We start from the raw sequence: 18,467 nt of genomic DNA, 5'->3' as shown, positions 1-18,467 counted from the left end.
ATCCTAAGAAAGGAATTAAACGCTATCACAGCAAGCAGTTTAATTAATAATCCTGTGTAAACGAACTTTATTACTATATAAACATGCAAAAAATTCTGTACCAACATTATGGCGGTGGGCAGCATAAAATCAACAACGAAGTTGCATGCCTTATAAAAACAAAAACAAAACGCATTTCAAATCCGTTGCAGATTTTTCACCCCGCAACCACTCCAAGATTTAACCATCATGCAAACTGGAATTCTGGGAAGGTGCTGGAGAAGTCGGGCCTGGACTAGAAAGCTGCGCGTTGTGTAACCGGATATTTTTATGGAGGCGGACGTCGGGGTGAGGGGGACTGTGGCAGCATGAAGTCCTTAATTCAAAATGCCGTCCAGATCACTTCATGCTGGCTCGTGGTTATTATTATAGGGCAAAAGTGGGAAATGAAAGGCTGCCTCCGAAAGGAAAGCTCTTAAAAAATAAAAAAATCCGACATCGCTTTATGGAAGCAAAGCCTGCAATGCTATGAGCGTTTAGACGGGAGTTAAGTCCCAGGACTTATTAATAAACAAGCATACAATCACGCTGGATTTAAGGAAATCTGCAAATGCTGCATTGTACACATGGGATGGTTTATGAGTTAACTCGAAATGGGGAGACTAGCGAAATGGGGAGACTAGCAACATTACTGTTACTTGCACTGATTTACCCTCCCTTGTCTATTCTATTCTATTTTATTCTCTCGACAGCTGACAGGAGTAGGGAGGCTACAAAAGGACGCCTAGTATTGCAGGAAAGAACCCAATAATCTCCCAATAGCCCTTCCCTTTCAGCTCGGTGTGGAACACCAACTCCATTGAGCTTCGTCGCGACTGCGCACGCGCGCCGGCCAACCTGACCCGCTTATCCTCTTTTCTTCCCATGACTCAGCCGAGCCGAAAGCCCTCCCCCCGCCACTCCACCGCTGACCTAGATTTTTGCATCCCTTTCCACCTATCCCTGAGCGACAAGGGCGTCACGTGCCTTCTCGGTCACGTGGTGCCAGCTTCCATTTTGTGGCGCAGTCAGCGACCGAACTACCCAGTCGGGAGTTAGACGCCGTTGGGGAAGGTTCGAGGTAGTTGATCGCCGAGTGTCGATTGGCATCTGTCCTACTTCGATCAAGAACGACCGATAAGAAAAATACAGGTTCGTGCAGCTTTTGCAGCTGTTTGGAGACTGCGGGGGGGGGGCTGAGGAAGGGATGAAGCGTGAGGAAGAAATATCCAATTAGCGGGTCAACGGGGAGCGTCGTTTTTTTTTTACCTCTTGCAGGTGTAGGAAGAAGGAAATGGGGTTTGCGTTTGAACGGTGGCTGGGCGCGTCCATATTTAGTTAGGCCGCGGGGAGCGCAGGCGGTGCCGCTGCTGAAAAGTCTAAACGAGGGCTGCGGGTGCGGCGGGCTTCCGCCGCCATTTTGTGGAAGAAATGGCGTCTGGCGAAAAGCTCGGGCCTGCGGTAGAGCGCATGCGCGGGTCGGTCGCGCCGAAGCCTCGCGGGGCTGGTGGCGCTATGTCATAAAAGGCGAAACGGATGCGTCGTTCTCTGATTGGCTTTGGGGAAAGGCGGTGCTTGGACGCGAATTCCGACTGGAGCAGCAGGCGTGGAGGCGGGGCTTGTTTGGCGCTCTGCCTGCCTTGATGTCAGATTGCGGCAGCGAAAGGCGGAGCCGGTACTGCGGCACAGTCCAAAGGGGAGGGCGATGCCAGCAGCTGCTGACCTATTTTTGTGGCAGCCATCTTGCTTCGGCATCTCTGTTCGTGGTTTCCTGCTTAACGCATTGGTTTTTTTTATCTACAGCTGATTCATCTTTAGATACACCATGAGTGGTTGTCGTGTATTCATCGGACGGCTCAATCCAGCCGCCAGAGAGAAGGATGTTGAAAGATTTTTCAAGGGATATGGACGCATCAGAGACATCGACTTGAAAAGAGGCTTTGGATTTGTCGTAAGTGGAAATAAGCCGTTCATGTACAATTAGGATTTCAGTGGATAAATGGCTCTCCCCTTTTTTTTGGGGGGGGGGAGGATGTGCCAGTGGAAAAATACTGCATCCAATTGTATTTTTAATGAAATAGAAGCAATGTTTTCTGAAGAAAAATAGTTTGGTTTAATGTAAAGGTCAAATGTGACTTAAGGATTTGGGGAAAAGTGTAAAAAAATAATAATACGTTATTGGTGTTTAAAATGTCATTCTGGTTTGTTACATTAATTGAATACAAAGCCAGAACTCAGCAGATCCTATTTTTAACAGGAGTTTGAAGATCCAAGAGATGCTGATGATGCAGTCTATGAATTGGATGGAAAAGAGCTCTGCAGTGAAAGGTAGATCATCTTAACATGTCTTCCCCAGGTACTGTAGTTTTCTGATCTGAGTTATTATGAACGCCTGAGCAATGAAATAAATTGGTGGTTTGGTCTGTCTTTCTAGGGTTACAATTGAACATGCAAGGGCCCGTTCTAGAGGTGGAAGAGGCAGAGGTCGATACTCTGACCGTTTTAGTAGCCGCCGTCCACGAAATGATAGAAGGTATCATGTACACATACATAGCTAGAACTAAACGTGGTCTAGAGGACCTGACAGACACTTAATTCATTTTTTATTAGATGTTGCTACTGAACTAAACATTTTGCTTCTTCCAGAAATGCTCCACCTGTAAGGACAGAGAATCGTCTCATTGTAGAAAACTTATCATCCAGAGTCAGCTGGCAGGTTTGTTGAAACATGATTATCTCTTAGACTTCAATTAATGGGTATGTAATATGTAATATGTAAATTGTTTTTTATTAGAACTAATTTTTATCTTAATTTTAAAACATTATCAGAATTATTAATATTTAATGCTTAAATACATTTTCAAAAGTAGATTAATGGTAGAGTTTTTAATGTAATTTTACCTTGTTTTCAAAATCCATTTTAACCACTTTAAAAATCCATTTTATTTGCCAGCCTATCTGTGTCGTTGGCCTTATGACGAGGAGTGCCTGTGGGTTATCCTAATCGTTCTGTCTTGGTCACTCTTGGTTGGGCCTGGTTGACTTATCCAGTCAGCTCCTCCAGTGTATCAGTTGGCCACCTCTAGATCTGTGTTTGCTGGTCTAGACGTAATCGATGCACTTCCTTAAAGTGCCGGGTTGCAGCGATCCCCGAAAGTTAAAGAGCTCTGAGTCCTAAGTTGAGAACTGTACCTCCTGTAACGCTTCGAAAATAAGATGATGATGATCCGAGAGAGTTGAAAAGAGATACGCATTAGGTGGTCGTTGGAATCCTGATCGCAGTAAAGTGGTCCTTGGTGTAACTTCACAAGATTAGAGAATGTCTGGATCCGCCAGTAGTCTGCTAATAGGGAGGGCTGTGCGATTAAAGGCTTCCTTCGACTGGGTAGTGTTCTTCACATGGTTGGCGAAGAGCCAGTCGGGCATATATCATGACGGTATCTTCGATCGCTTAATGCAGTTTGCTGCTTGGCTAGCCTAGGGAAATTTTAATGAAGGTAAAGTAAACTATATTTTTAATGACATATGGGGCACAAAATAACTGGTGTTTTTGTAAATGTACTGTTTAATCATAAAACATTTCAGAATGCTTTTCTGCAAATAAACTGTTATGCATTCTGTTCAGTAAACTGTATAAACAAGTAACTTAAATGTTAAAAGTTGTTGAGCATTTTGCTTAAAGCAATTTGCTGTTTTCATTTATTTCGTGCCCTGATGTATTCTATCAAATGTAGTATTATCTACAATTGTGGCATCTGCCACATTGTAATTCTTAACACCTTTTCTTACAGTAGTATTTTTTAAAATATTATTCATGAGTATTGTTTACTGCTTTGTCTTAACGTGTTTGATCTTGTGTTAGGATCTCAAAGACTTCATGAGACAAGCTGGGGAAGTAACCTTTGCAGATGCACATAGGCCCAAGTTAAATGAAGGGTAAGTATCGTGCAGTAATAGTGATTGAGGTATGGAGTAATTATAGTTATACTGTAATAATGTATACTGTCCTTTCCTGCCTGGTGTCCTCTAGATGTAGTCACAAAACATTTGGAGGACACCAGGTTGGCAGAGGTTGATGTATAGTGTTGGAGAAAGGTCTCTATTAGGAGAAATAGTAAAAAGACTAGTAAAATGCGCTTTTTTTCTTAAGCTTATTTTATTCACTAATTTGTATGTCCTCTTTTAAACTACTAGGGTGGTTGAATTTGCCTCTTACAGTGATTTAAAGAATGCTATTGAAAAGCTTTCTGGCAAAGAAATAAATGGAAGGAAAATAAAACTAATTGAAGGCAGCAAAAGGCACAGGTAAGAATTTTAATTTATAAATGTTTGCATATTGACATGTTTGAGATCTCTGCACAGAGAAGAACCTAAAATGAATATTTTATTCCATTACAGTAGGTCCAGAAGCAGGTCCAGGTCTCGTAGTAGGAGTTCCTCAAGGTCTCGTAGCCGTTCTCGCTCCAGGAGCCGCAAGTCTTACACCAGATCTAGGAGCAGGAGCCGTAGCAAGTCACGCTCAGTTAGTAGGTCTCCTGCCCCTGAAAAGAGCCAAAAACGTGCTTCCTCAAGTAGATCAAAGTCTCCAGCTTCTGTGGATCGCCAGAGATCACGCTCAAGGTCAAGATCTGTTGACAGTGGCAACTGAACAAATAGTTTGCCTTGGGGACTTTTAAATCATACTTGCTATTAGTTGTGGTAAGTATGTGACTCCTGGGAAAGAGGAACTGAACGGGGGTGGGAGGGTTAACAGCTTTGTATATGTGGACCACACAAGTTACTGAATTAATTGTATTGTCTTTTTGATAATCCTTTTCCTGCTCACTTCATTAAGTCAGAAGTGCATAGCTTTATGTATATTGCTAGAGCTCTTTGAAGAAAACTTTTTTTGTATTTAAAGAGAACCCTACTTTTGAACATTTTTAGTTATCGGTGTACTCCAGTATATGACACTTCAGGTGTTGAAAACGTTTTATTGGCAGTAGAGCTCTACACCAGCTGTAAATAAAGCTTTATTTCAGATTTTCCATGCTTCCTTAGTGTTCCTGCATTGGCTTGGTCTCCATTATTAATTAAATAAAATGCTACTAAAGTTGTGTGTTTTCTTTGAAAAAAGTAGTTAGCATAAGGTTGGTTTATATATACACAATACTTTACAACTACAGAGCAGGGAATGTTAAGGGCGAGCTTTTCAGAACAAATCATAATCTCTGCATGACTAGGCACTCCATTTGAGGGGGGGGGGTTGAGTACAAGGGGAGCTGGAACTAGAACATAGGTGGTAAATCCCTACATTGCAGAAAAACTGCACTGACAGTATAAGATAGTATGCTTTTTCATCTGTCTTTCTTGCCTGACTTAATAAAGTCCAGTTTTACATTGCCAAAGGCAACCCGTCCCCAATTTTATTTATTTATTTATTTGGCTGCAGCATCTGCCTTTCCAAAGTAGACATTAGTTTTCACTCACTACATTCGACCCATTTTAGTTAATCTTCAAGCCTCTGCTATGGCAAAAAAGCCAAGAGCAGAGATGACACTGGCTCTTGATGCATCCCTGTAGGAGCAGCAGCAGTGGCCTGGTTTATATTGAACTTGACCAGGTTGTTTTAAAAAAAAAAAAACCTGTCTGCAGCATTTAAATGATTTTGAGTTCCTTAAAGGTTCAGGAAAGTTAGAGGAAAATACTGCATTTTCATGGAATTGCTTCTTCTAAAATACTACACCAGATTTTAATCACTACACAAAACATGGTGATATCTAGACAAACATTTTAATCACTGTGCGCCTAATGACCCTTTGAACAGCTTTTTGTGCCCAGCTATTAGGCCCCTTTACCTAATGGGTCTAGCATCTGGAAATCCACCAGTAGCTTAACATGCTTGAGCAGTTGGGGAGGATTCACATCCATGAGAATAAATTAGCCCTTCCAGTTGTGCAGAACAATTGCTCTTCGGACTATCAAGGCAGTTCACAAGAGAAAGTACACAAGATAAATTTGTTTAGATGTAAATTAGAAGATTAAATAAAAATTATATTTTAAAAATAGAATTTACTTGAGGCATTTTGAGACTGCAAATTCAGAAGCTGGGCCATGCAAACTACATAGGCCTGGATTAGATGGTAGGCCCCAATTCAAGAACCTTTACTAAACTGTTTCTCTTCCTATTTGGGGTGGGGGGTGTAGTAGGCCATCTCAAAAGCAGGCTGATGCTAATTGCCCCTGTGCACTTTGTTTTGTGCCATTCAGAGAAGAAGCTAGGAGGATGTGTTTCCTGCTGCAGTCTGCCAGGCCCACGAGACTGGGTCAATGCGTGCTTTTCAATTGACTTAATTTATAGTTGAGTGGCCTGCTTGACAAACATGCCCAACTGAGTGCAGGGTGGTGATGGGTGAGCTGATTATGGAAGGCCAATTCAATTCCGGTATAGATTTCTTGCAGTCTTGTAAGGTTTTTTTTTTAGCTGAAGATCCAGAACAATTCTCGCTAGGAAGGGAGGCGAGGTACAAAATCGGAAGCGGCAGTATTTTAAAGCGCTAGTTAATCCTTGCGCGGAGGAGTCCGTTGCTGGCCTCTCCAGCAGCACCTTGTGCGCTGCCGCATTATCGCCGAGACGCAGGCCTCGCTGCTACTGGGCGAGGCGGCAGCTCGCGAGCCCGAAATCGGGAGCCGGACTTGCCATTGTGTCAACTGCATTTCCAGACTTAAGCAACCCGCCGACGATCCCATGTCCTATACATATACAGCGGAGTCACTCCGTGCCGCCTCTTAAGCCGCATAAAGAACCGGGGATTCACATTTGTGGAGCCGCTGCTTCTACGTCCCCACTTCTGCAATGCAGGGATAAAGACGCAGCCAGAGCAGTTCTCGGTGACTCCCCTCTTCCCTCCCCGTCTGCAATGCGGAAGCTAATAGGCATTTGCTGCATATATATTTCTCAAATGCCGACAAGCTAACGCGAAATATTCGCAGCTTAGGTCTTCCTTTTCGGGGGGGGGGGCACAAGTTGCTGCCCAGCAGCTGCGTTTATAACCAAAGCGCTGCGTTTCTCCATGGGCAGCTTCCCCCTTTACTCGGCTAGCGCGGGTGGGGAGCAAAACAAAATGGCGTCAAAACTGCCTGGTTTTGTGGGTCTCGCGAATTATGCAACCATATATCTCCCTCACGGTGTCCGTGTTTCAAAGTCTCGCTCTGCCCGCTGCCGTGGCTGCTCAGTTTCCCAGGGAAGTCAGCCGCCATTTTGTCGCGCAGCGGGTAACGGGGTGGGGATGCTGTATGGTTCCCACCCCACCGCGAAACCTATTTTTTGTTCTGTTAAGCGAGCCTTGTTTGTGTGACAGGGAACTTGTAGGCACGTGTTGAGTACATATAAATTCATAGCGAAGGGGTCCTATATTGATGAGGATCCCGCACGGAAGGCAGGGCGCCTGTCTAGTACAATAAGGATGAAGGGTTGCTAATTTATTGCGTTTATATCCTGCCCTCGCCCCCTCTCCAATTAAAGAAAAACCCTCGTTCTCCCCTGGTTTTCCTCGTTCTCCCCTGGTTTTCAACCCCACAACAGTGGCGATCAGCCCGAGGCCAGTGTTCCTTCTCTCAGCAGGGAGCGTCTTCCACTCAAAAAAGTTGAGCAACTCAGATCATGTTGCAAGAAAACATCTCCCTCCATGGAAAAAGTTTGGCTCCAAAACAAGGGTTATTTTGAGTCACAGGGCATGGCTTTTGTACCTGTAACAGAGACATGACAGGCAGACATTCAACAGGTGTGCAGTTCTCTGTGGAGGTTGGTTGGTGTGGAAATGTTGAATTTCCGCCTGGCAAGCTTTAGCTCAAGACACAAGAATCCGGCTTAGTCATGGGGAAGGCCAATCCAATCCCCTGAATCATGCAAATGGTATTAACTATAAGGCTTAAATAACCAAGCCCTATGCAGAGTAGACCCATTGAAATTAATGGACCTAAGTTTGTCATGGCCATTAATTTCGATGGGAGGTATTCAGCATAGTGCTATGGCAATTGTTCCATTGGTGCAAACATTTCAGCTGGTTGGACAAAAAAACCACTCCCCCCCCCACCTCCGCTGCACACTGTTCAGTGGGTTGTCTCTGCCCTTGCTTAGTCAATTGGGGGAGGGGTATGGGAGGAGAGGACGCGGGTGGCGCTGTGGGTTAAACCACAGAGCCTAGGACTTGCCGATCAGAAGGTCGATGGTTCGAATCCCTGCAACGGGGTGAGCTCCCGTTGCTCAGTCCCTGCTCCTGCCAACCTAGCAGTTTGAAAGCACATCAAAGTGCAAGTAGATAAATAGGTACCGCTCTGGCGGGAAGGTAAACAGCGTTTCCGTGCGCTGCTCTGGTTCGCCAGAAGCGGCTTAGTCATGCTGGCCACATGACCCGGAAGCTGTATGCCGGCTCCCTCGGCCAATAAAGCAAGATGAGCGCCGCAACCCAGAGTCGGCCATGACTGGACCTAATGGCCAGCTTTACCTTTACCTTATGGGAGGAGAAGAAGGGGGAAAGCCCTGTTGCGCTAGTGGAGGTCCTTGCTTGGCTTCCACTAGCAAGACCTGTTAGCTGAATCCAGCCCAATGTGCCTACTCTGAGTAGGACTAACACTGGATACAACCCTATACAGTGGTACCTCGGGTTAAGAACTTAATTCGTTCTGGAGGTCCATTCTTAACCTGAAACTGTTCTTAACCTATTAACTTTAGCTAATAGGGCCTCCAGCTGCTGCCGCGCCACCGCTGCACAATTTCTGTTCTCATCCTGAAGCAAAGTTCTTAACCTGAGGTTAGCAGAGTCTGTAACCTGAAGCGTCTGTAACCTGAAGTGTCTGTAACCTGAGGTACCACTGTATCTATAATATGAACCCACAAACTAGAACCCATCATTTATGGAATTTTACCACGTAGCATAGGAAGATCGTTTAGGACCATAAATGTGGTGTGCTTTATTACAAGGTAGTAGAAGTATTGAAAAATCATTTTTTTAAAAAAATTCCCAATAATTAGCCATTTGTTAGTAAAATTAAGAACATTTCAACAGGTAAATTACAGCTGTTTGGTAATCTTGTGAAACTGTGAGATATATTGGAAAACAGGTGTGTGATAAAGAAAGAATGACTGGATGCGAGTTCGACAATTAGCCCTGGATCATGGTGATCATATGTGGTGATCTTAATGGGACCAACTCTTATTTGAATCAGGAATGAAGGTAACATAATTAGTGCTGAATCACTTCAGGATTTGTCTCAGAAAACTGTAAATCTTGAATAACGTTCCTCACTCTTCACAGTCATAGGACTCAGCTACACAGCTGCAGATAAAATGTTTTAAGTATGTTGTAAGGTGCAATATACAAATGTCACACTAGATGGCGACAGTGAACTATGGCAAATTCAATATATTTTTCAAAATGTTTTTTTAAAAAGCATTTTCACAGCATTTTTTATATGTGTGTAGATTCCACTATAATGTTTTGTGCAGGACTGTCGCCAGAGTTCAGCAGACCTCAGCCACTGGAGTAACCTGGAGTTCTGACAGTATAGTTGCCCTTTTTGTGTGTGTCATCATTCCATTGGATTATTGCTTCTACTTAGGGGCTCTAGGGATTTGTTGGTTTCCACTTCAGTGTTGTCCACATTTCTGTAGATCATTTTTGCTGAATCTAAAATGAAAGGCGAAAAAAGAGGGAAGATGCTCTGTTACTTATATCAGTCTGGGGGGGGGGGGAGCTTTAGGAAACAACCACTCCTATTACACCTGTAAATATATTACTTTTGTCTATGTCTGAGGCAAACACAGTTAAGTCTGCCCCATGAAATCCAGATTAGGTTTATTATTATTAATTTTAAGTATTCTTGTCTCCCTTCAAATAAACATTTCCCCAATAAAACAGATAAAAATGCAATAATACAATCAAACCAATAAAATCTAAAAGCCACAGATAAAATGAATAACCTGGGATACAATTTCACATATAAAAGGCCTTTGAAAATAAAAGGGTCTTTGCCTGTTGCCAGAATTTATCATCAAGTTGCCATTTTGTTCCACATTTGCTGGTTAACTAATCTAGAGGCAGATTAACAATGTGGAAAAGTGCAACTGGGAAAGGCAGTTTCCATGTGCTTAACTATATCTACATGCCTATGCATGTAGTCATAACTGAAGTTTACACAAGTTGAGTCTCAAAAACCAAACAGCTCTCAGTTTTACAAAGTTCCATGCCATTGGAAACTGAATGTATGGTCTATTGCTGTATCATATAAATTAACAAGGAGATTACATGCATTGAATAATCCAATTGATGTAGATGATTTTATTGAAAAAGGCATCCTTTAATAAAATACATCACTGATAACTAGGGCTGCCATACATCCAGGATTTCCCAGAAATTACCGGGATTTCAAAGGCAGAAGTGACGTCCAGGGAGAATTTCGGGAAGGCAGCTGTTTGTCCTGGATCTTCAGCAACTTTCGGGGTGCCTTGGTTTTTTACTTTTGTAAATATGGCAACCCTCCTGATAACCCTGAAGAATGGCAACTACTGAAATCACAGATTGGACTCTGGCAAACTTAACTAAATTGATCTGTCCTGGCAATCTATAGAATAAATGCTGATCTTTAAAGGAAGGAACAGGTGCCCCCCACCAAAAGATTGTACTTACCATTTGTTTCTTTTATCTTTTCATAACTCCTGAAGATCACAACCAGGAGAAGTCCCTCTCCCAACTGGAAAATCAGGTACAGAAAAGGGAAGATGAAGAATGGCCCAATGACTTCAGATGCAAAGGCCATCTTGAGGATGGTTGAACAGAGCTGTACATTCTGGCAACCGGTCTCCAGGCAGACTGTCCGCCTGCACCTGTGCAGGAAACACAGAGCAGTATGTGACTGTTACATGGGACTATAGTTCTGTACATACCACTCCTAACACATGATCATTAGTTTTCAGAGTTGCTCACACAGTTTCCCCATATCACCAACTTTATCCCACCTATTTTAGCACTATGGATAAGTACTCCAGACCTTGAACTCGCTAGCCAGCAGTAGAAGGGTGGAAAGGAAAGGGTCAATAAAAGAATAGCAATGCTGCTTTAAAGTTGGAGAAAACAGCCCCTGGATATAATTCCCTGTACAGTGAAGTTGTTAATGTTTGACATTTTATTATGCTTTTATATTTGTTGGAAGCTGCTCAACTGGGGCAACCCAGTCAAATAGGCAGGTACAAATAATAAAATTACTACTACTATTATTATTAATCAGCTCTGTATGTGTGTGTGACACACAATACATAATTTGTCATCTGCTGTAGAGTTTGGTTGATATAAGAAGTAAGGCATTCATTTAATAGTGGAAGCAAGATGCCTGTCCTCATGTTCTGAAGGAAACCTCAGAGAAGGTTAGCTGATGAACATCAGATTCAGCCACAAGATGCTAGATCTGGACACCGCCTGAGAAGGTTGATTTGTTTACACAGTTCTTGGAACAGGGCCTTCTCTGAGGATCTTCATGTGCTGGGAGTTAATTCAGAGGAAAGCAATTTATAAGGTAAATCCTGTTTCAAACTTAAAGATTGACTCCACTGAATTGTGGAGCCGATGTGCTTCATTTTGAACTAAACAGAGTTTCTAAGGAGTTTGCAAAGGCCTCCCCAATATGGTAGCCAAGCCTGGAGATTGCCAAGGTATGTTTGGTGGTGTTGAGGTCTCCCACGTTCTAGAAGTGTCCACATTTGGCACACCAGTCTAGGTTGGCAAAAAACACTTGTCCACAGCTGTCTCCAGGAATTCCAGAAGCATCCCCAAGTTGTGCACCTGCTCATTTAGACGAATGTAACCTCATCCAGCACAGGCCCTGTATTGGACTGTGAGGCCATTTCCCCCAAGCCACATGCACCTGTCAATCAGTTGATGTCACTGGGTGACATCAGCTAATGGGCGAGGTTTGATCCTGCTGGGTGCTGCTTCACCAGACATTTCCTGTGGGGTACGTGCTGGCAAAGAAGACCCCAGCAGCCATCAGGATTGAATCCTCCGCTCATCAGCAAACAGATCCCTCTCCCCTTCCCACAGGTCAACTTGGACAGGTGGGCATGACCTATCATGACATCAGATGATGGACAGGCAGGCAGCCTCACACACATGTCTAAGTGGACCTGCAGTGGTAGAGGGTGATAAAGGGCCAAAAATGTTCACCAGTTCTGGTGCAGATATTAAAAGGCACAGGGAACAAGACACAACTCTGTGGTATTTCAATCAATCAGGCTTCCAATCAAGCAGGGAATTCTACTGGCACAAGGTGGAGTGACTTTCACTGATTCCCAGTTCAGCACCTGTCTTTAGGCAAAAGGAATTGGGTTTAGTTAAGAGGACATACTGATCGCTGAAGCTGAAGAATGCAGACAGGATATAGCCCAAGGAGAAGCCAATAACAGGCATCAAAGCTGATGTTCCCAGCAAGCGTGGAGAGAAGATGATCAAGATACTACGTCCGAAAATGACCACACTCAGAACAATTATTGTGATAGATAGCCCAAGCAGAACAATCATACCTGCCTGAAAAAGGAAGAGAGGTTAAAACAAAACACCACGGCATTTAATCCAAAACTGGGCATCATCTGTTACATTAATACCGATCTATGTATTGCAGTTCCCTTGTGCCACATACCTCATAGACTATGGGAGGAAGCTGCTTCACTCATTCAGTCTTGCACAGTGATGAGGCAATTCCCCCATTCCTCTCTTTGACTAATTGACTTTGGCCCCTGGTTCATTCCACTCTCCCAGAGTTGCAGAACAGCTACCCCAGCCATTGGCAGCTACAGGGTTGGACATTTGAGTTAGGAAAAAAATGTGCATATGGGGTGGGTGGGAATGGAACACACAAATAGGGTTTCCTCCTCCACCCCCACTGATTTTTTGCTGTAACAAAAGTAATAGTAAAATGCACTGGAAAGTGTGGGACATCTATTGTTTGACATTGTTCAACCCCCTTGCAAATAAATTTACTGAGTGTTAATGCTCAGTAAATAGTAAAAAAGTGACCTGCATTTCAAAGCAGGATAATACATATCATTTTGATACATGCATTATTTGGACATTTTGTCCCTGGCAACAGAGACTTCAAACACAAAAAAATATTTCAACAGCAGAAAAAAATGAATAAGCTCAATGCATGAGGATAGGGCAAGTTAAACAAAGCAAGGAAATTCAAAATCAAGCACTGCTTACCTTTCACATCTAGTACTGTGGGCTGAACTTTGCACTGAGGCAGCAGGTAATACAAAGAAAAAAAGAATTGCAGTGCACAATTTCTTATTTGGTATTTTTAAAAAAACCCTTTCCATGTGCAGGGCAGAAGAAATAATGAAAGATAAAGGACTTCCCTGCAGCATTTACATAGATATGCAAAGTGAGATCCAAATAGTACTGCAATCCCCACTTACTTTAACAAAGCGGCGAGCACACTGAGGCTTCTTTTCATTCAAGAAGATCCCAATGGCACAGGGGATAAGTGTCATGACCAGGGCGACAACAATTCCTTTGTAAGGCACTTTGTCCTGTAGAGTACCCTGGTACAATCCCTTAGCGTAGAGGTACAGCAGAAGAGGCATCAGAGCAAGTGCTAAGAGTGTTGAGCAGGTTGTCATCACAATGCTGAGACAGAAGAAGAGCAACCTATGTGAAGGAGGTATTCTGAATTTGGAGACATATTTCCTTTTCTGAATGTCTCACATGACCCTTTTTTGACCCTTTAACGTATAGACTCTGCTCTCTTGCCCATGCACCCCACACATCCTGAATCCAGACCTGTCCGGACATGAGGCATTTAGCATACAATCCCAGGTGACTCTTGAACTTTGCAGCAATGATGATAAAGACACAAGCTCTCAAAGTTCACATATAAATTAGGAATTACATTTTCCTGCTTTGTAAAGCTTTTGGAAGGAGGAGCAAGATAAGGGAATGTTGTTATTCACACGAAGCCTTAGAGAAAGGCACCATTTTAACTGCAAAATTAATGACATTAGGATCTGAAGGCCATCTGAACAACTTGAGGTTTAATCCAGACAAGAGAGAGGCACTCCTGGTCAGTTGGAAGGCGGATCAGGGAACAGGGCTTCAACCTGTGTTTGGTTTACAGTCCCCTTGAAGATTTGGGCTTGCAGTTTGAATGTACTCCTGGATTCTGCCCTGACTTTGGATGCCCAGGTTTTGTTGGTGGCCAGGAATACGTTTGTATAGTTACGACTCATGCACCAACTATGCCTGTTCTGTGAGATGTCAGATCTCGCCACGCAGTGATGCATGCTTTAGTTACATCCCAGTTGGACTACTGTAATGCACCCCAGATGGGGCTGCCTTTGAAAAAATGTTTGGAAGCTTCAGTTGTCCAGACTGCTATGGCCAGACTGATGGCAGGCTGGTTAATGGGAACATGTCACCCCCCTGTTGAAACAACTTTACTGGCTACTAGTCTGTTTCCGGACACAATTCAAAGTGCTGGTTATGATCTATAAATCTCTATATGGCTTGGGCCTAGGTTATCTGAAAGATCCTCTCTCCCTTTACACACCTGCCTGGGTGCTAAGGTCCTTGGCTGAACACCTTCTCTGTGTCCCATCAATCATAGAATCATAGAGTTGGAATAGACCACAAGGGCCATCGAGTCCAACCCCCTGCCAAGCAGGAAACACCATCAGAGCACTCCTGACATATGGTTGTCAAGCCTCTGCTTAAAGACCTCCAAAGTAGGAGACTCCACCACACTCCTTGGCAGCAAATTCCACTGTCAAACAGCTCTTACTGTCAGGAAGTTCTTCCTAATGTTTAGGTGGAATCTTCTTTCTTGTAGTTTGGATCCATTGCTCCGTGTCCGCTTCTCTGGAGCAGCAGAAAACAACCTTTCTCCCTCCTCTATATGACATCCTTTTATATATTTGAACATGGCTATCATATCACCCCTTAACCTCCTCTTCTCCAGGCTAAACATGCCCAGCTCCCTTAGCCGATCCTCATAAGGCATCGTTTCCAGGCCTTTGACCATTTTGGTTGCCCTCCTCTGGACACGTTCCAGTTTGTCAGTGTCCTTCTTGAACTGTGGTGCCCAGAACTGGACACAGTACTCCAGGTGAGGTCTGACCAGAGCAGAATACAGTGGCACTATTACTTCCCTTGATCTAGATGCTATACTCCTATTGATGCAGCCCAGAATTGCATTGGCTTTTTTAGCTGCCGTGTCACACTGTTGGCTCATGTCAAGTTTGTGGTCAACCAAGACTCCTAGATCCTTTTCACATGTACTGCTCTCAAGCCAGGTGTCACTAATCTTGTATTTGTGCCTCTCATTTTTTTTGCCCAAGTGCAATACTTTACATTTCTCCCTGTTAAAGTTCATTTTGTTTGTTTTGGCCCAGTTCTCTAATCTGTCAAGGTCATTTTGAAGTGTGATCCTGTCCTCTGGGGTGTTAGCCACCCCTCCCAGTTTGGTGTCATCTGCAAATTTGATCAGGATGCCCTTGAGTCCATCATCCAAGTCGTTGATAAAGATGTTGATTTCACCACTACACGCCTCCTCTTAGGTTTGGTCGGGGTTCTTCTGTGAGCTGTCCGTTCCAAGGTCGCCTGCACATTCCCTGAGGACTGACTTTGCTGCTCGTCTTCATATACCTGATTGACTGTAATGAGGGAGAGATCCTCAAATGGAGTCTGTTCTTCGTCTTCCATGCTAGGGTAGAGGACTTCAAAGCGATTGTGTATTTCTAAACAATCAGAGCGAACCCTGGGCCTCCTACTTCTTTGAGTCACGTTTCTCCATATATCTGGCACCTGTGTTGGTGAACTAGCCTCCTTCTCAGGGGTGTCCCCTGTCTCCTCCTTGGTGGAGACGGTGTTCTCTGTTGCTTCCAAGAAGAGCTCCAGCTCTCTAATTCTTTGGAGCGTAGCTACACGTTCCTCCAGTTGCTGGACTTTGTCTTCTAAGAGGGCAATCAACATACAATTGCTGCAGGTAAAGCTGCCTGCAACCTTTGGCAAGATGGCAAACATTGCGCAGGAACCGCAGGCGACTGCAGCTGTTCCCTCACCCTCCATCTTGAAAACGTGTCGTTGGGGGTGGCTACAGTGGTCCTCCATCTTAAAAAGCGTGAAGACAGGACAAATAATTCCCCCCCAAAAAACCTAGGTCTCCCCCAACAAACGTTTGAGACTAGCTCCCCTAAATCTAAAAGATGGATCAAACTGCAGGGAGAGCAGCTAATCAGCCACAAAGAAACACACACACAAGAAAACTCTTTTGCTCCTCCTTCTGCTGCTGCCCTGCAAGCTCTGATAAGCTCCTCCCACAATGTCAGAGGCATGGTTGGTAGTAACACGAGAGAGAGCTTTTTCTATGCCTGTTCCCAGATTGTGGAATTTCCTCCCAAGAGAGGTTAGACAGGATCCCTCCTTGTTATCTTTCCTTTTAGCTGGAAATGCTAGGGATTGGATCCAGGACATTATATGAGGCATGTGCTCTATGCCTGCGTTTTGTCCTCTCGCTGTTCCATAATAGTGATGAATGTGGCTATGTATTTATTGGACAAATGGGGAAATCCCAGCCTTGTATTCAACCCAGTAACTATCTCCCTGTCCCAGGCGGCTTTGCCATTAACTGTCTAGTTCTGCCTTCATAAGCACTAGCACACATCCTGCTTACCTGAGGTTCATGTCTCCTTTTGATGCCAGACTGAGGATGTTGGAAAGATTTCCACCAGGGCAACAGCCACAGATGAGTACAGCCAGAGCCTCAATGGGTTCCAGTTGGAAGAGTTTGCCCAGCGCAAATGCTGTCAGAGGCATGATTCCATACTGAGCCACCACAGCAACAGCTACTTCCTTGGGTTTCCGGAGATAACCCATGATCTTGGAGATCTCCATTGTGCAACCCAGAGATACCATAACAATAAAGATGGCAACCATAATGACGCCATTCAGGGCATAGTCAGCCCTTTGACCAAACCCAAATGGAAAAGTGAAATTAGCCAAAGAGGTGTTGGCCAGTTGCCTTGGCCTCCAGTGTTCCAGGTTTTCATAGGTGTTGCTAGTGTCAGCTGGTGGAATCTTAGTCATCATTCTCCCTATGGGGATTGACAAAGGTGTTGAAGAAGGTGATGTTAAAACATTGAAGCCATAATCCTCATTGAGCCTACTGATCACTCAAGACCACTCTTGTCATTTGTTGAGGATGTAGAAGACTCTACACATGCACTACAAATACTTGAGCATTAGCTGTTCATTTGTCTTGTTTTACGCCAGTTTTGAACGCAGGTTATAGGGTTCAGTCTGGCTCCACCATTGTTCCCCCCTCCCTCTAATGTTCCTATTTTGAATCATAGGAATGGATAAGGATTTCAGTGATACAGGCATAGTTGAAGTTTGTTTTGCACCCACTATCTTCTGTTGAACCAATGCCTGCTCTATGTCAACTGATCTTGGTCCATTTACATTCCTTCTTATTGAACATTTCTGTAGTGAAGCTATTTACTGACACATCCCCAACAGAATAATAGACATTATGGGAATGCACACACAAAACACACACCACAATAAATTAATTTACTAATGATTCCATACACCACTTTGCAGGGCAGTTGCATTTTGCTCCAAGTTCTACTATGTGGTGAAGCTTAAAAGCACCATTCAGTCGGGGAGAATCCTTCTTCTGTCTAATCCTATTTTGGTTTGTTTGTTTTGCTTTCTTACCATAGAAAAGAGAGGAAGGTCAATGATTCACCATGGAGATATAATCCAATCCCAACTGATTCCTTTGGAGATTAGATATCTGATGCTTCCTCCCCTCAGTCCATTCTGGATGTGGGAGAAAATAAAGATTTTCCCTTCACTGCTTTCTTCCTCTGTTCTGGAACTTCTGTGCCTTTCTTATTAGGAAGTTACCCAGCTCCTGTCTTTAAGCACACGGGTAAATTATTAATTCTTTCTGTTAGAATTGAATCACTCCAGCAAGCCAATTTTCCAGCCAAATTGCTCCGGGGACTCTGCTGGCAAGAGGAAGGAATGTGGTAAGCTTTTCTCTCTTCCTGTCTTGCCCTATTCCCGCTGGTTTCAAACAATTCTGAATCCACAGAGGGTCAGAAGAAGTTTGGAGGATGGACAACTCTTGCTCAAATTAGGGGCAAGACCAAGACAGCTGATGCAAGCAGTGTGAACTAGTGCCTGGAATGCACTAGAGCATTTTCTTCCCAGACTTTGAGGTCTGTTAGTAGACCACAAGGTTATCTATTCAGTTATTAGGTCAATTGCTGACTAACCGCTCCATCACTCTAACCCACAGCTAATTCAAAGTCATCTGACCGGGTTTAATGGGAATTACTCCAATGGCTAAATACCTAAAGTTATCAACATGGGTGTTGAGCCTGGGAGAGGTAATTTGAGTGCACAGATTTTAAT

The 18,467-nt window shown here is 43.8% G+C and overlaps 2 protein-coding genes across 3 annotated transcripts; one reads left to right on the top strand and one right to left on the bottom strand.

The window, feature by feature from the left end:
• The first annotated feature begins 953 nt into the window (after positions 1–953).
• Positions 954–5,043, top strand: SRSF5 (serine and arginine rich splicing factor 5). 2 transcript variants are annotated; one of them, XM_083510029.1, is made up of 8 exons: positions 954–1,170; positions 1,822–1,969; positions 2,276–2,346; positions 2,453–2,551; positions 2,665–2,734; positions 3,881–3,954; positions 4,213–4,323; positions 4,417–5,043. In XM_083510029.1, exons 2-8 carry the CDS (start codon positions 1,844–1,846, stop codon positions 4,664–4,666), a joined length of 801 nt encoding a protein of 266 aa, XP_083366155.1. In that variant the 5' UTR covers positions 954–1,170; positions 1,822–1,843; the 3' UTR covers positions 4,667–5,043. The 2 variants fall into 2 exon arrangements, with proteins under 2 accessions (XP_083366155.1, XP_083366156.1); XM_083510030.1 differs by lacking the exons at positions 4,213–4,323; positions 4,417–5,043 and having other exon boundaries at positions 2,972–3,885.
• Positions 5,044–8,790: 3,747 nt separating this feature from the next.
• On the bottom strand, positions 8,791–17,928 carry SLC10A1 (solute carrier family 10 member 1). Its single transcript, XM_083482247.1, has 6 exons — positions 17,763–17,928; positions 16,717–17,137; positions 13,466–13,676; positions 12,397–12,575; positions 10,686–10,882; positions 8,791–9,686 (listed from the first exon to the last, which is right to left on the bottom strand). Exons 2-6 carry the CDS (start codon positions 17,130–17,132, stop codon positions 9,589–9,591), a joined length of 1,101 nt encoding a protein of 366 aa, XP_083338373.1. The 5' UTR covers positions 17,133–17,137; positions 17,763–17,928; the 3' UTR covers positions 8,791–9,588.
• Positions 17,929–18,467: the final 539 nt, after the last annotated feature.

Source organism: Podarcis liolepis (assembly GCF_965112155.1).
Source record: "Podarcis liolepis genome assembly, chromosome: 1".
Taxonomy (NCBI): domain Eukaryota; kingdom Metazoa; phylum Chordata; class Lepidosauria; order Squamata; family Lacertidae; genus Podarcis; species Podarcis liolepis.
The sequence above is the reverse complement of the archived record's forward strand: the minus strand, read 5'-3'. Positions and strand labels throughout refer to the sequence as shown.

Coding starts and splice junctions, on each gene's coding strand:
- SRSF5 (XM_083510029.1), top strand. CDS start 1,844: ATGAGTGGTTGTCGTGTATTCATCGGACGGCTCAATCCAGCCGCCAGA. Junction 2,347..2,452: donor AAAGAGCTCTGCAGTGAAAG/GTAGATCATCTT, acceptor CTGTCTTTCTAG/GGTTACAATTGAACATGCAA. Junction 4,324..4,416: donor GAAGGCAGCAAAAGGCACAG/GTAAGAATTTTA, acceptor ATTCCATTACAG/TAGGTCCAGAAGCAGGTCCA.
- SLC10A1 (XM_083482247.1), bottom strand. CDS start 17,132: ATGATGACTAAGATTCCACCAGCTGACACTAGCAACACCTATGAAAAC. Junction 13,677..16,716: donor AAAGGAGACATGAACCTCAG/GTAAGCAGGATG, acceptor CTTCTGTCTCAG/CATTGTGATGACAACCTGCT. Junction 12,576..13,465: donor GTGCTCGCCGCTTTGTTAAA/GTAAGTGGGGAT, acceptor TTCCTTTTTCAG/GCAGGTATGATTGTTCTGCT.